The following is a 15,718-nucleotide window of genomic DNA, read 5'->3' on the forward strand; positions in this document are numbered from 1 at the left end:
CCATTTTTCAGTAGTTGTTTTGGAGGTCGGCCAAGGTTTAAGGCCCAAACTTGAATTTGGGCTTATATTAAGTCGGTTCAAATTTGATGGGAGTCCAACTTTCCTATATCATATGGTCATTCCTATAAAGTCAATACTGATGAATTCAATTTTGTTGTTGTCCAATTTTGCATACTTCCAAATAGAATTGTGCGCTCATATTATAATGTGACATGTGTTACTCCATTTTGTTCTTGGAGGTGACCCCCCCTTATAGGGATGATATTGAATTGAAATGTAAATATTTGTATCAATGATGTTGAAACTACATCATGTTTGGTTAGACAGCGTGACATAAAATAACAAATATGATAATATTTCTTATTCTATATTTGGTCAATGATAGGATATGATAAATTATCTCGTTAATTAGCATATCATATGTTTAATCAAATATGAGGTATGATAAGTGATTGAATATATTTTCCAACATTTTTTTTATGTTCCTTTTATATGGATATGTTAATCATAAACTAAAATATGGGATAAATTGTATCATAATTTTTTTATCTTATTTATTTTAAAAAATAAAAAATTTTGATTAAAAATTAATTTTATAATTTAAAAAACATGTATAAAATATATTATATAATAATACTAATGTATGTATTATTTAATACGTGCAAATTATTTTTCATATATTGAATAGTAAAAAATAATTTTTTTATAAATTCCAAATATTTTAATCATAAATATTAATAAATATATAATTATCTACTAAATTTTAAATTGTTGAATAATTTCCAAATAATACTAGGCATGGGAGAGATTTCATATTTGTTTTAATAACAAATATTAGAATATAATATAATTTTTATTTCAAACAAATATGAAACATTAAAAATTAATATGTATTTTATTTCATTTTATAAACCCAATACAAACATAACATATCTTGATATAGGACTTTGGGATATCATGCCCATCAGATATAGTACTTAAAGATATCATATCTCATTAGAAATGATATTTTCTAATATCTTAATATGTATATTTTTATTTTATCTTTTGTCAGAAATGATTTTTATTTGATTATTAAATAAGTTGAATAAATTATACAATAATTCAATTATTATTTATGTCATGTTTGGATGGTATCTGAGCTTTAAGACGACATAAAAACATGAATTGCAGCCTTACTAAAATCCTCGTCTTTGTCCACCATACCTCGGATACCACAACCCCTTGTACATCCTTGTCCCTTGTGACTCTTGTCCATACCACAAGCCCATGTTCTGAAGCGAACATAAATCCAAAAGATTATTCATTTATATTAAAATCAATAGAAAAGCATAAAAAATTTAAAAATAAAAATAAAAATAAAAATAAAGATAAACACAAGGACCGTAGTTATCAACAAACCAATGATAATAGTGTTGGTGGGCCAAACAAGATGAGACCATTTCACCCAATCTAAAACCTTTGAATGGTACCAAAAGTGGCATTACTCTACTCGGAAGTTGAAGGAGGGGGCCAACGATGATCCCACTACAAATAATGCAGGACAGGTGGGTCCATCAATGCCCGCATAGACAGTTGATGGTGGAAGACTGGAAGTCACGAAGGCAGCCAAGTGAGTTCACGGTCAACCCCCATATACACACATTGTGTGAGTGTTTCCTCTCATCATCTAACATTTTGGCACTTTTCAACTAAGCGTGTGGGCATTTGCATATTTGGCTGGGAACCATGTTGTAAGCCCATTATTATTCATTTGAATGCATGATTCTGTCTGTTGGGCTTCTAGAATCTCCCTAGTTACAAGTACACCAACTTTTTAAATTTTGTTCAAAAAAACCATGGTATTAAAAATAATTATAAGAGATGAATTCGGTTTTTAAAAGGACAAATTCAGTGTAAGAATTCTTAACATAAAAAGTTGATTCGGGATACCAATCTCTTAGGGTTCATAAAACTATATAAACCCTTATTTTAACCTTTTTAGGATTGGACACTTGGAGAGATCTAGCTTAACTTGCTTGGTCATTTATAATCTCTCAAGAAAGATTCAAAGATTAAATCTGAGTTGTTGGAAGACCTACATCCCTTCAGTGAGGGTGGAGATAATTCGTTGAAGCAATTAGAGATTATTGCATAACGAATGTGAATAAAGTTATGGGTTCTGGAAAATAACACGATATTTGTTTTTTAACTAATTGACTTTTTCTATTCAATTAAAAATAATTTATTAATATTAATCAATATAATTAAATTAAATTTATTGATAACAAATTCACTTTAATTATATTAATTGATATTAATAAGTTATTTTTAATTTAATAGAAAAAATAAAATATTTTATTTTTTTATATTCAACCAAATATAAATCTTAGACCCTATAATTTTTTATCTCCACAAATATTATTAATTCCCTTTAAATATAATCTAACTCTGTTATTAATTTAAATGGCGTTTCCTATTCATGTCAAATCCCTGAGCCCACATGGCAAAGGCTGATCACTCCATATCCCATCTGTCTCATATTTAAAATCTGGAGCCAACCTGGCAGTACAATTGGCATTTTTCATCACCCACAGACAATGACAAGCTGTGAGCCTAATAAAGCTTATATGTCAATTTGCTAATAACAGTAATAATAATAAAATAATTTGAAATTAAAAACATGTGCCTTAATATAAGTATTTTTTAATAAATTACTTGACCGTACACGTGTAAGTGGCTGCCACGCCGAGGCATTAGCGAGTGAAGCAACCGCTCTCTTTCTCTCTCTTTTTCTCTCTCTCCGTGTTTTTAACTTTATCATAAAGTCTGATACGAAATCATTAAATTACTTACAAATTCAACATGTGGTTAATATGCCATGTGATTAATGAATTAAATGTGAACATTGTGAAGTGTGAACTTAATTTTTTATTCGCAACCTGGATAACGCACATGTTAATTAAAAAAGAGGTCAGATCGCTTTTTAACTCAGTACACGTGGCAGAATGCGAATCCATTCTCGACAAAGTCGATGATGAGTTGGCAATATAGTGGCAAGGAAACAGTCCTTCTGTGAAGTTAGATTTTCTCTGCCGCCAAACAGAGTGAGTGCAGAGACGGAAACTGAGCGCTAATTTTCGGAAATGGTGATATCAGTTGTATCATTTTGTCCAAAAGAAAGGAAGAAGAGTAGAGCCCTAATAAATGGAAGAGAAATGCCGTTATTTTTATTCAATTGCAGAGAAAAGATTGAAAGAATAGTACTTTCCTTATCAGTTACATATACTTTCTTTTTCTTTCAAACAAAAATGGTAAAAGAAAAAAGATAATCGTGTATGTGTAGATATCAAAAGCTGTGGGCATTCCCGGTGGTAGCAGAGTCGGATGAATCACCTCCAGTAAAGCCTACCATCGTCATCCATTGATCATTTCCAATCATTTCCCAGAATCCATTTTCATTGATATCTCCAGTTTGCGCCAAAAATTCGCTGTTCCCTTGATTTTCCTGAAGTGGCTGCTCAGTCTCCACAGTGTTTTGCGTCAACAGTGTGTTATCTGGGAACGGAAAATTGAGCTTCGCCCTCGGTCCCCTGAAGTCAATGGCGGCCTTGTCGTATGCTCGCGCCGCCGCTTCCGCCGTATCGAAGGTTCCGAGCCACACCCTTGCCGCTCGACGCGGGTCTCTTATCTCCGCCGCCCATTTTCCCCACGGCCTTTGCCGTACCCCGCGGTAGTTCTTCTTCTTCTTTTTAGTGGTAGTAGCAACACTGACGCTCTTACTGTCTTCTTGGAAAAAATTGCACCCCAGGCAGCCTTTGATTTTGCAGAATTGACAAGGTTCGGGGTCAGAGATGGGCAGGAACGCGTTGCCGTGGACGTCGGTAGAGGTGGTGGCGCAGTCCATACTGCTGGGAAAGAGGCGAAAGTCCTGAGCATCCCCGCCGGAGATGACGGTCTTGAGTGCGGCGACAATGATGGCGCCTTCCTGTTCTGGCGTGAGGCGCTGCGGCGGAGACTGGAGGGAGGCGGTTTCGCCGGCCGAAAGCGGAGCAGAGGCGTGCTTCTGCCGCTTGGGGGTTCTCTGTTGCATAGCGTGTAGAGGAGAGAGTGTGGAGCGCTCCGAAGTAGATTTTCTTTTCCTTATTTGGTTTTCAGATGGTTTTTGGTGGTGCCGATTTCTGATTTCTGATTTCTGATTTCAGAGCCAGAGGGAAAGAGCGGCTTATATATATAGCTAACGCGATGTCTACGTGGCAGCCAGCTGTAACACCGTTCACACACGGCTTTGAAGAAGGCATAGTGGCACGTGATGTATAAGTGCGACGTGGGAGCGACAGCAAATGGAGTCAAATCAAGTGATGACGTGAGGCGAGTTAGTGACATGGAAGATGACGCCAGAGTGGGAACTCCCGCGGTGTCCTTATCTATTTTTTGTGCTTTTGGGTGACGTGGAACGTGCACATTTAAAGCAGAGAAGCGAGTACTCGGCCCTACTCGGACCTCCTTCATGGGGCGAGCAGTACGGTTAAAGTGTATTTAAATTTATGCGTTATCGGCGACGCGTTGACCCTCTTGTTCTCGCTTTGCTACTCTGACTATACGACCTTCAATCTTTCCTACTAAAATAATATTAATTTAGATTCTTAAACCACCATTTTATTTTTCTATACTAATAAATTTTAAATTTATAATAATTAATAATTGTAACCCAAAAAATGAAGGCCATGCGTTTGTAATTTAAAAGAGAAAAAAACTATGTTGAAATAAATTTTAATTGATTTTTAAGTAAATTATAAAAATCATCCATTTATTTAAAAAAATGATTTTTATTTAACCTTAGTTTTTTTTCTAAAAAAAAAAAAAATCAAATCAATGAAGACCAAGAAGGTATTTGGTAAATTAATTTAGTGACTTAAGTTGACTTAATAACTTAATTTAATTTATTAAATAAATTATATATATTCAATAAAATAAATTAATATAAGTTATTTTTAATTTTAAATATTAAATCCAAATAATTAATTTATTTTTAATCTTAAATCATTTTTACCTTATTTGCTTATATTACTAATAATATATTTTAGAATTATAATTCTACACCCATAATTCATTTTTTATAACAAATATTTTATGGTTATCTTATATATCTATAATATTTTAAATATAAATGTTTAAAAATGAATTTGTTACTTAAAATTAGTGAAAATAAAGATGATTTAAAATGAATGAAATGAATATTGGTTAAAATTAATGAGGGTAAATATGTTATTTTTTTTATTTATGATAAATTTTAAGTTAACTTTAACAAGCAATCTTAATATTTAAAATAAAAGATAAATAATAAATTTTAAGCTAATAAACTAAATATAATTTAACTTAAAATAAACTTAAAGTATTAAGTGATAAGTATCAAGAACCGTTAATAAAATTAATCATATAAATTAAAAAGATATAAAAATATTAAACGAGGTTTTAATGAGACTCAAAGTTGCTTTGAATTCTTATTATCAATACCATACAAAGGAAATAAAAAATTTCAATCAAAACTCAATTTGAATTTCAAACTTTTTAAATTGATTTTCTATGCTAACTAGGTAACATAATTTGAAGATGTGTACATAATATTGTTTGTCTTTAGAGTAGTGTTTGTTTTTTGATTGAATAGAAAAAAAAATCAAAATATTTGAATTTATTTATTAAGGTAAAAGTAACTTGTTGATATCAATCAACATAACTAAATTGAACATATTGATGACAAGTTCACTTTAGTTATGTTAGTTGATATCGATATGCTATTTTTAACTGTATATAAAAAATAAAATATTTTGACTTTTTCTAATCAGCAAAAAAACAAACATCGCCTTAGTTTAAAACTTGTAATTCATTCATTTTACATTATATTTTAGTTTGGTGTCATAATCTTCTTCAATTTGTGAAGTTGTTATGGACAAAACACAAGAAGTAATTGATAATGTTATATTTCATGTAATTACTTAATATATTGTAAAATGATATGGTATCAAATATATCTTATATCAAATTTGTGATTCAAATGATTGAAGTGTATGGTTGAGTTTGGATTATTAATTGATAGTACAATATATTTGATTTAAATTTAAAAAAATTAAAATACAAATACCAGAGATCGACATATAAAAAATGGAACTTAGATATAAAACAATGAGATAATTCATAATATACAAAGTAAGGAAACTATTTCTAATATGTCCTTAGAGGGTTTGATTATTTAATTCTTATTATTGGAAATAATGATTTCCTACAAAATATTAATTTTTCAAACAACCCTCATTTTTCAACATTATATTTTAAGATGATTATGTCTTTATCTTAAAAAAATTAAGTAAAATTCAAAGTTAGTCATGCAAGAATGTTATATATACATTTAATTAAATTTTTTCAAGGATTATTAAAAATATATTTTTAATCTTTTTTGCGATGATTAAATAAATAATTATTAGTATTTCCATAAATGAAACAAAATAAATATAAAATATCATTCACTACTTTGTATTCCATGTGTAATATCATTTCATATAAAATATCATAAATTTATTAAGAAAAAATATGTAGATGCATTGACCTATACTATGATATAATAAATCTCAATATTTGAAATTTTGATGATTACATATGTTATTATCTCATTTAAAAATAATTAAAATAGTTAATTATCTAGTCATTATGTAAATATTTTTAGAAACTATATTATTTTTTAAAATATGCTATTATGTTAATTTAATACATAAATTTAAACATAAATAAACATATCATTACATTAATTTAACAATATATATATATATATATATATATATATATATATATATATATTAGGAAAAAGGGAAATTATGTTTATGTTCACAAAAGTTGGTGTTAATTAATTAGGCTAAGATAAATTCAAAATAGGGATGGTAATTGGATAGGTTTGATGTTCCATTTATTTGCATTTATTCTTATTCCCATAAAAAAATAAAAAAAATAAATAAATGGGCTTGGCAAGGGTAGGAAATTCGCCACCCTTAGTTTAATTTTTCCTTTCATTTTTTTTTAAATATTGAATTCTATTAAAAATAAACACAATTTATTAATAAATATAAATATTTATAATATTAATTTATTTTATGAAAAATAATATTTATATATGTTTAAAACAGTAGAAAATGAAAAAAAAAAAAAAAAAAAAACTAAATAATTGGGACAAGACAAGATGAGATAAAATCGTATCCGAGGCTTTGAATCCATTCTGGGTTAGCCAACTTTGATTATTTGACTAGTCCACACCTCATCCATGAGGCTACATTCTTTATAACCCCAACCTAACCTTTCTCCTCTTGTGAACGCAGCTTTAAATGCACCCAGTAACATTGTCAGGTACTCTGAAACCAGAAACCTCCTCCAAGAAAATCGGCGGGTTGATATTCAGCTTACAAACATCATATTCAATCCACGGATATCTGACTTTTCAACAACGGTCAGCCCATGGCATGAGACGGGGGAAGTCCCCTTCATCCTTTCACTTTGGGGCTTGGAAGAGGCAAAAAAGGTTACAGATGGGGCTTTCATGGGCCAGTCTCGGTCTAACATTAACCCCAAGATCATGTCAAGGGGCACAACCCTAGCCACCCCTGGTGGTGGGGCCTCTCAAAAAGTCACATGAATGTCAAACGACTCAAACTACTAATAAATTGAACATGTGGGAACATTCCAAGAGATACCTGCACGCCTGGTGTGATGACGTACGTGCTTAGACGTGGATATAAACAGGTTTTAGATTGGATTCGCGTTAATTTGCATGTGTTTTAAGAGGTGGATTTGGGCTAATCTGTATGCGTTAAAGGGTGGTTTTGAGTCTTTCGTCAGAGAAAAGTGATTCCATTTGGATCCATTAGGAGTGGCCGATGGTCCACCCTGGTCCAGGGTCGAGCGTCGACCCCTGGTCCATACGTACCATGACCGTTAAACGTGACAGAGAGTACTATCTCTGTAAAGCAAAATTGCTGATAATGAAACCCGCTTTCCTTTCCTCGAACGAATAACCCTGTTTGATAAGATAAGGAAAAAGAACCTTTTTTTTTTTGTCTTTTAATTATGGTAAAGTTTGAACGTGGATGAATCTAAAATAGAAGGAAACTTTTACATTTCACACTTACATGTCAAGACTTCAACAGTAATGGACATGGGTGTAGCAGTACAATTGAGAAATTCTTTTGAGAACGGTCCACTCCTCAAGGATGGAATGATTGGTCATGGTCCATTAAACCTATGTAATTTTTCAAAAAAAAAAAAGAAAAAAAAAAGAACGAAATTGGAGGGGTATAGGTCAGTTGATCTTATCTTTAGGGATTGGGCCATCATGTTTGTTCTGCCATGGTTGAAATATGGTTTTTAGTTTGGGAGCTTATTGATCACCTTCTAAAGGGGTTGATTCCCTCGCACTCTAAAATGTTAATCAAATTACACACATTAATAAAAAAATAAAAAAAGAGATAAATTTTTTAATGTGGTTTAATGATTAATATGATTTTTATGTCCACGAAGTATATCAAAACTCGATAAGCTACTAATGAAAAAGAACGAAAATAATTATAATAGTGAAACTCTTAAAAAACTCTTTCAAGTCATATTCATAGAAACAAAATTTTAAACATAAAAAAGTTAAAAAAATCATTACATATAAAAAAAAACAAAAAAAAAAAGACAACCCCCTTCAAACCCCATGATTAGATAGCATGACCCCTATGAGTTTAGTGGGGAGCTCAACCCTGCAAGCCGACTAGATAGCTCAACCCCCGACATCCGACATCCAGAGTCAGGCACAACAAAACTGATTCAAACTTCGTAATTCAATATAAGACCCCTTTTACAACTCAATGATTATTATTTTTCAATTTTTATTATATAATTTTTTTTTTTTTTACAAAAATGAAAGTTTTCCAAATTTAATTAATAGATGGATTCCCAAATCATATGTGAACAAAGTACTTACTGGGTTTTTCATATCAGGATTATTTTTTTCCCCCATACAACAATAATCTTTTCCAGAAGTGGCAATTTTTTTGAAGGATTGAGGAACAAGATTCCCAACATCAAACCCAGGCCCAATCTTGACAATGATCTTCCCATCTATTACAGCTACATAGAGGTCCAAATCAGATGCCAGAATCCGCACTGCGCTGTTGGGCTTGATCCTGTTCCTGGTTCTGATCATGATCAGCTTCAAAATCTCCTCTTTCAGACCCCACTCAAAGAAATGGTCATAGAACTGTCACAAGAAAAATCATTGAACTATTTTAAAAAGTGGGACCATTTAACTTCTTAGCAGTTGGTATTAATATGAGATTGATTACGTACAAAAATTAAGACCCGTGACTATTTTTTAAAATAATTTTCTATTTAAAAAAAACAATAAATTAGATTATTTTCATTTATTTTTTAAAAATTATTTTATACGACACAAAATGTAAGTGGTATGTATTTAGTACGTAGACACAAAATGTAAAAATAGAAAAAATTGACCAAATTCTACACTATTCAACATGGGGTTACTTTCCTTCTACTTTATTTTCTAAGACAAAACTATCTTTATCTCTAATATGATTATTTATGTTCTTGATCAACCAAATTTATATTTTTTTCTTTATTACATATAATTATAATAAAATTATTTATATAATTTTATATATTATATGCTTAATTATTAATTTTATTTCAAAAATACGCTTACTAACATTCTATATGTCAACCAAGCTAAAAATGAATAATTAATATATATATATATATATATATTTTAAAAAAAAACTTTTCAAAAAGATGGTGATTTTTTTGACAATTTTTTGAGACCATCCTTTACCCATGCAAGTATCGCTCTCATGCCTGATTTTTTGTCGAAATTTTGTTGATATATCAATGGTTTTTTTAATTTTTGGTCGATTTTTTTTCGATTGATTATCGGTGGCCAAATCATTTCAACCACCGCAGATAATCACGTTGATATTTTGGTCATAAAAACTGATTTTTCAAACCTTAATACCAACATACTTGTTTTGAAGTCTTATTCTCATAATCCATCTTTTCCTACTCATGAACATATTTCCAAAATTTCTATAAGGAACATATCATAGCCGAGATTGAATTAATGGGCATAAACAACTAATAACCCAACACTCCATTCAACTTGCAAAATCCATCCAATATACACTCATGCATATACAAACAATAGTAAAAAAAAAAAACAACATACATGCTTGAATCCATATATTCTAGGAGTGTTTCTATATGAAATATTAGATTCATATGGAATAAATAGGCATGAATAAAAATAACGTTATAACAATCAAATAAAAAAAAAATTTTACAATTAAGATTGGTTTTAATAACAAGGAAGAGGAGAAAAATAAAAAATTTCAGTCTTATTTCGTAACTGTTTTTTAAAACAATTCTAAAAAAAATAGCTTTTAAAAATAGTTTTTTAAAATTGTTTTATAATGTTTTATAAAATAAAAGTTTGTTTAGGAATCTAAAATTATTTTTAACTTATTTTTAATATTTTTAAAAATAATTTTTATGTCCATAATTTTATTTTTAATAATTATATATGTTTATATAATTATTTTTTAAAACAACTCTAAAAAAATAACCGAAAACAATTAAAAGAAGTTATCTCAAAACACTTTGTTTATCTTATTTTCTGTTTTCTGATAATAGAAAACAAGAAAAAGATAGAAAACTGTTTCTCATTATCAAATGTGATTTTCAATTTTTTTTTTTTACTAAAAAACAGAAAACTGTTTTTGAAAACAGTTGCTAAATAAGGCCTTTATCTTCCTTTTCTTTGGTTAGCTTTTCTAGCAACCAAACAACAAAAAAATTAATAATATTTAAAAGAATCAATATTATTGGAGAGTCAAGATTTATAAGGATATATCTTCTGAAAATGAGAGATAAAAGTAAGTCTTTTCTTGCATGAAAATGTGAGAGACACAAAAGGTGAATTTGAAGAATAGGTGGAGTACACAAAAGTTATAACACAAAATAATAGTCATAATAGAGCAAGAATAAATTATGTAAATTGAAAAGACATCATTACGATAAAAAGGAAACGAGTCGATATGAATTGAAATAACATCACGTGATGGGTTTTTTGGCTTACCAAGTAATATAAAAATTTAAAGAGAGACGTTTAGGAAAATATATCCCTTTTAATCGAATAACTTTTTTATATTCTTTTCAGATTGATTGTTTAAGTAAAAAATCATACATAACTATAAAATTTGAACACATGAAAGTAAAACAAAAGAAAATTTTGACGTTTCACACTTAAAATGTGAAGACATTTGAAGTAATGGAAAATGTGTCGTAGTGCAATTGAGAAACTTTTTAGAGACCGGTCGACCCCTCAAGGATGGATTGATTGATCGTGATCCCTTAAACCTATGTAATTTTTCATCAGAAAAACCCAAAAAAAAAAGGAAGAAAGAAATTGGAGGGGTATAGGTCAGCTCATCTTTACGGGTTGGGTCCATCATATCTGAAGGAGTCTATTGATCACGTGGTGCAAGGGGTCGATTCACTCACACTCCAAAACCTCTATCACAACTCAATAATATTATTTTTCAATTTTTATTATATAATTTCTTTTTTTTGGGACAAAATGAAAGTTTTCCAGATTTAATTAATAGATGGATTCCCAACTCATTATGTGAACAAAGTACTTACTGGGTTTTGCACATCAAGATTATTTTTTCTCCCATACACAATAATCTTTTCCAGAAGTGGCAATTTTTTTGAATGATTTAGGAACAAGGTTCCCGACATCAAACCTTGGCCCAATCTTGACAATGATCTTCCCATCTATTGCAGCTACATAGAGGTCCGAGTCAGAGGCCAGAATCCGCACTGCGCTGTTGGGCTTGATCCTGTTCCTGCTTCTGATTATGATCAGCTTCATAATCTCCTCTTTCAGACCCCACTCAAAGAAATGGTCATAGAACTGCCACAAGAAAAATCATTGAACTATTTTACAAAGTGGCATCATTGAACTTCTTAGCAATTGGTATTAGTATTCGATTGCAGATATACAAAAATTAAGACCCGTGTCTATTTTTTAGAACAGTTTTATATTACTCAAAAAAAAAGAAGGTAAAATATATAGGACAATCAGAAAAGAGAAAAACACAATTTGTAAAAATAAAATAAAATAAAATAAGAAAACGGTTTTAAAAATTGTTTTTCAAAAACAGTTCTCAAACGGAGTCTAAACTTCCACTGCCCTGATATATGTTTCTATGTTGATTTTGTTTATGCAGTTGAAAAAGGGTATAAGAAATTACTATGGATGGAATCCCAGGATGGGTGAGAATATAAGCATATCCCTGCATGACTTTGTCTGATGGGAAAGGCCAGTGTTGCAGAGTGGAACCTGTATCATGATTATCTATGAAAGTCACAGCATTTCCAGGCATTAACCCAATCATTCCTGGGGGCTTTCCATTCAAATCCTTCATTCTCCACAGTTCCCCTTCCACTGCAGCTTGGAGTATCCCTTTGGTTGTAAAATCAAATGCATTCACTGCTCCTCCAGCGCCTCTCACCCATTCCACAAGCTCACGCCGATGACTATCTTGGTTGTAGCTTGGCTTACCATCACTTCTATAAGAAAGAGACTTCCAAATTTCCCCTACTGCAAATTTTGGCCTGGTCTTTGCCATATAAAACTTGGTAAAAGCTGGGGAGAATCCTCTAGCAAAATCAAACCGCCATCCATCAAACCCTATTTCAATCTTCAGCCAGTTCATCCAGTCTATTAGCTCTTGCTGAACCCGTGGGTTGATGTGGTCGATGTCTGGTGCGGCACTGTAGTCATCTCCAGAATCAGGGTTTCCGGTGCCGTCGGAATAAGGAGTGTCGTCCTTGCAAATGAAAGATGGGGTCCAGTCAAGGCGATCATCTGGGGTTCCTCCTTCAAAGATGGCCCATATTCCTCTTGCGTCTTGCTTCTCTGCAGTTCTGTGGTTTATAACTATGTCTGCTATGCACTGGACCCCCTTGCTGTGAAACACCTTTATCAGTGTTTTCAGTTCATCTTGGGTGCCATATTTGGATGCATTCAGATCATAAAGCCTTCCTGGCATGTACCCTTCAAGTGAAAGTAATACACATTATCATAAGATTATCTTCAAGTGCTAGTAAACAAGTAGCCTCTCTTATTTGACTTAAGACCAAACCCGGTGATAACTCAACATCAAAGCTTTTCTTGAATGATGTGATATCCTTCACTCTATGAATCTTTTTTATTTTATACACAGATTTTAAAGTGATAAGGACTCTTTTAAACCTAAATAAGACAATATCTACATGATAGAGAACAAATCATTACAAAACTCCGAGGGTTTGTTTGACTCCTCACAATCTCATGAGACACAACAAAGTCCTACAATCCTATCAAACACAACAAAAATGCTGTATCTATGTGGCTTGTAAACACATTTTAAAGTCGTAAAGGTTTTCGAGAGCAAGATTAATTTTTTTAGTAATCTCTTTTAATATCAAGTTCTTTTCTATGTTTTGACCAATCCAAGCCTTCTCATGTAAGTTTCCTTTTGTTTTCCACAGAGTTGATTGAAAAGAAAACTCACAGGTTAAATAATTCTTCCAATTTCTCACATCATTATTGAAACAAAAGAACACGCCCACAAGACTTAATCATCGATTCATACAATTTGATCACCAAAAACAGACTTGAGAAAACCAGATCATTGAATCACTATAATATTACTTATATAAAGAACCTATGTCCACTACATCTGATCGAAACTGACTGAACATCAAAGAGTTCTAATTATTAATAGAAGTTTAGCAAAACAACCCAATGAATCTGGATGTAAAATTTATGCCAACTTGAGAATTTGACAGTGGTTTACCTTCAGGTGAAACAGACTGAGAGGGTGGAGGAAGCCAAACATGAGTGATTCCAGAAGCAGCCAGTTCAGGAATGGAGTTGATGAGGAAGTTGTACCACCCTCCTTCCTTTTTGGATGATTCCCAATTGAAACCCTGATCAGTACCCAATCCCACAAACTATCATTAGTTACACACAAACACACAGATTTTTATATGTATAAATTGTGTGCAGTACCTGAAACAATATTGGAGAAGCTGTTAAGGCCGGAAGGATGGTGATGAAGAACAGGAGACATGAAAGAGAAGTAGCAATATCCATGTTCTGATATTCTGTGTGTTTTGATCTCTCAGCAATATAGTGCAATGATACAGTCCATCAACACAAGATGAAGGCTTGAAGACTTGTAGTTGCTATTGACTTTTAGAATTCCACCACTGTTGATTCATTTGTTGGATTCCACCAATATGATGGCAAATTAACTGGCTGGTAATCACTGCAACAAAATTTAACTTTTATGGGGGGGGGGGGGGGGGGCAAAAATTCTAATGCTAATGCAAGATTTTCCTATCCTTTTTATAACTAGAATGTATTTTTTATTTTTCTTTCACATTTTCTTTTCCTGTTTTCCTTTTTCCCTAGAATCTACTGGAAATCAAACATAATCTTTCGGTTGACGAAAAGGGTGGTCTGAAAGGCTTTAATATTGGGTTTCGTGGTGGACTTGCTAGAAGTCCACCACTACAAGATTACTTGAAGGATTCCACCACCATGGAGACTGGCTGGCTGATATGAACCCCCACCTTCAATATTATACATTTGTTGGACCATGGGGTGATGGTTTTCAATTCCCAAATCAACAGCCACCTTTCTTTTTCTGTAAACCACTATGTCACACGTGGTTAGACTTGAAATGGTGAGTAAAGCCACAAGTGGGAAAAAATTTGGGAAACTCGTGTTTTGGGTCGACCATTTGGGAATAATTGGGTTTTCAGAACTTAAGAATTGAAAATATGAGATGCAGTTGTTAATGTGAAAAATAATATGGTTTTTGTGCATTTTGTGCTGCCTCGTTTTTTTGTGGCCAAATTGCCCTCAACTAATCTACATGTCAACATCCACGTTAACACAAGTTTCATTTTCAATTTCGATTACAGGCTTCTTCTGCCTTCAACTTTCCTCCACTCTTTTTCTGCATCATTTTTCATTGACATTTAGTTGCTACTCGCCATCATAACTCGATCACCATTGCACCTTTGTGACTGTTTGCTGCCACGAAACACATCGAAGCCCATAACATACTTTCTCCAATCTTTAAAGCTCTAATTGTGGGATCTCATTCCAGTATCTCTCGTAACTCTGACAAAAAAAAAAAAAAAAAAGGCAACCTTCGTTTTCGTCGTTTTGGTTTCCATCGGCCCCGACGGTTCCTACCCCACCCTCTAAAAACCCAGAACCCAGGTAAGCATTCTCTCTTAAGATTTTCTCCATCAATGGCTTCATCTCAGAGACTCTGCAACATTAATAAAACAACCAAAATAAAAAAACCCCTTCAATTTCCAACCTAGACTCCTCTATTTCATTGGTCAATGCTTCCCAATTCTCCACACCCAATTCATAAAATCCAAATCCATTTCTATGTTTTTCTTTACTACCCCAAATCCCAAATGGGTAGGAAGCAAATCGACTCCGAACCCATCCGTTATGCTTCTCTGATATTTCTTTTGATGAGTATTGCCTTATGCACCCTGGTTTGTGCATTCTTTTCTATGGTGCTTAGACCCGAGGCCAACTCTCTAATTTCAGAGCTTGATGCTTCAA

At 32.1% G+C, this 15,718-nt stretch overlaps 2 protein-coding genes across 2 annotated transcripts; both read right to left on the reverse strand.

Moving 5' to 3' along the window:
• Nucleotides 1–3,187: 3,187 nt before the first annotated feature.
• On the reverse strand, nucleotides 3,188–4,193 carry LOC100260566 (ethylene-responsive transcription factor ERF109). Its single transcript, XM_002282133.5, has one exon. The coding sequence runs from the start codon at nucleotides 4,070–4,072 to the stop codon at nucleotides 3,329–3,331; it is 744 nt and encodes a 247-aa protein (XP_002282169.1). The 5' UTR covers nucleotides 4,073–4,193; the 3' UTR covers nucleotides 3,188–3,328.
• Nucleotides 4,194–11,183: 6,990 nt separating this feature from the next.
• LOC100250317 (alpha-amylase) lies at nucleotides 11,184–14,410 on the reverse strand. The gene is made up of 4 exons (XM_002282148.4): nucleotides 14,135–14,410; nucleotides 13,920–14,052; nucleotides 12,330–13,135; nucleotides 11,184–11,989 (listed from the first exon to the last, which is right to left on the reverse strand). The coding sequence occupies exons 1-4, from the start codon at nucleotides 14,216–14,218 to the stop codon at nucleotides 11,735–11,737; spliced, it is 1,278 nt and encodes a 425-aa protein (XP_002282184.1). The 5' UTR covers nucleotides 14,219–14,410; the 3' UTR covers nucleotides 11,184–11,734.
• Nucleotides 14,411–15,718: the final 1,308 nt, after the last annotated feature.

Source organism: Vitis vinifera, chromosome 3 (genome assembly GCF_030704535.1).
Source record: "Vitis vinifera cultivar Pinot Noir 40024 chromosome 3, ASM3070453v1".
NCBI lineage: Eukaryota > Viridiplantae > Streptophyta > Magnoliopsida > Vitales > Vitaceae > Vitis > Vitis vinifera.

Bases quoted from the DNA above. Each gene is read 5' to 3' on its own strand.
- LOC100250317 (XM_002282148.4), bottom strand. From the start codon at position 14,218: ATGGATATTGCTACTTCTCTTTCATGTCTCCTGTTCTTCATCACCATC. The intron at 13,136-13,919 runs GTAAACCACTGT...TTTCACTTGAAG, and splicing joins TCAGTCTGTTTCACCTGAAG to GGTACATGCCAGGAAGGCTT. The intron at 11,990-12,329 runs GTAATTTCTTAT...TTCTTGTGGCAG, and splicing joins ATCCTGGGATTCCATCCATA to TTCTATGACCATTTCTTTGA.
- LOC100260566 (XM_002282133.5), bottom strand. From the start codon at position 4,072: ATGCAACAGAGAACCCCCAAGCGGCAGAAGCACGCCTCTGCTCCGCTT.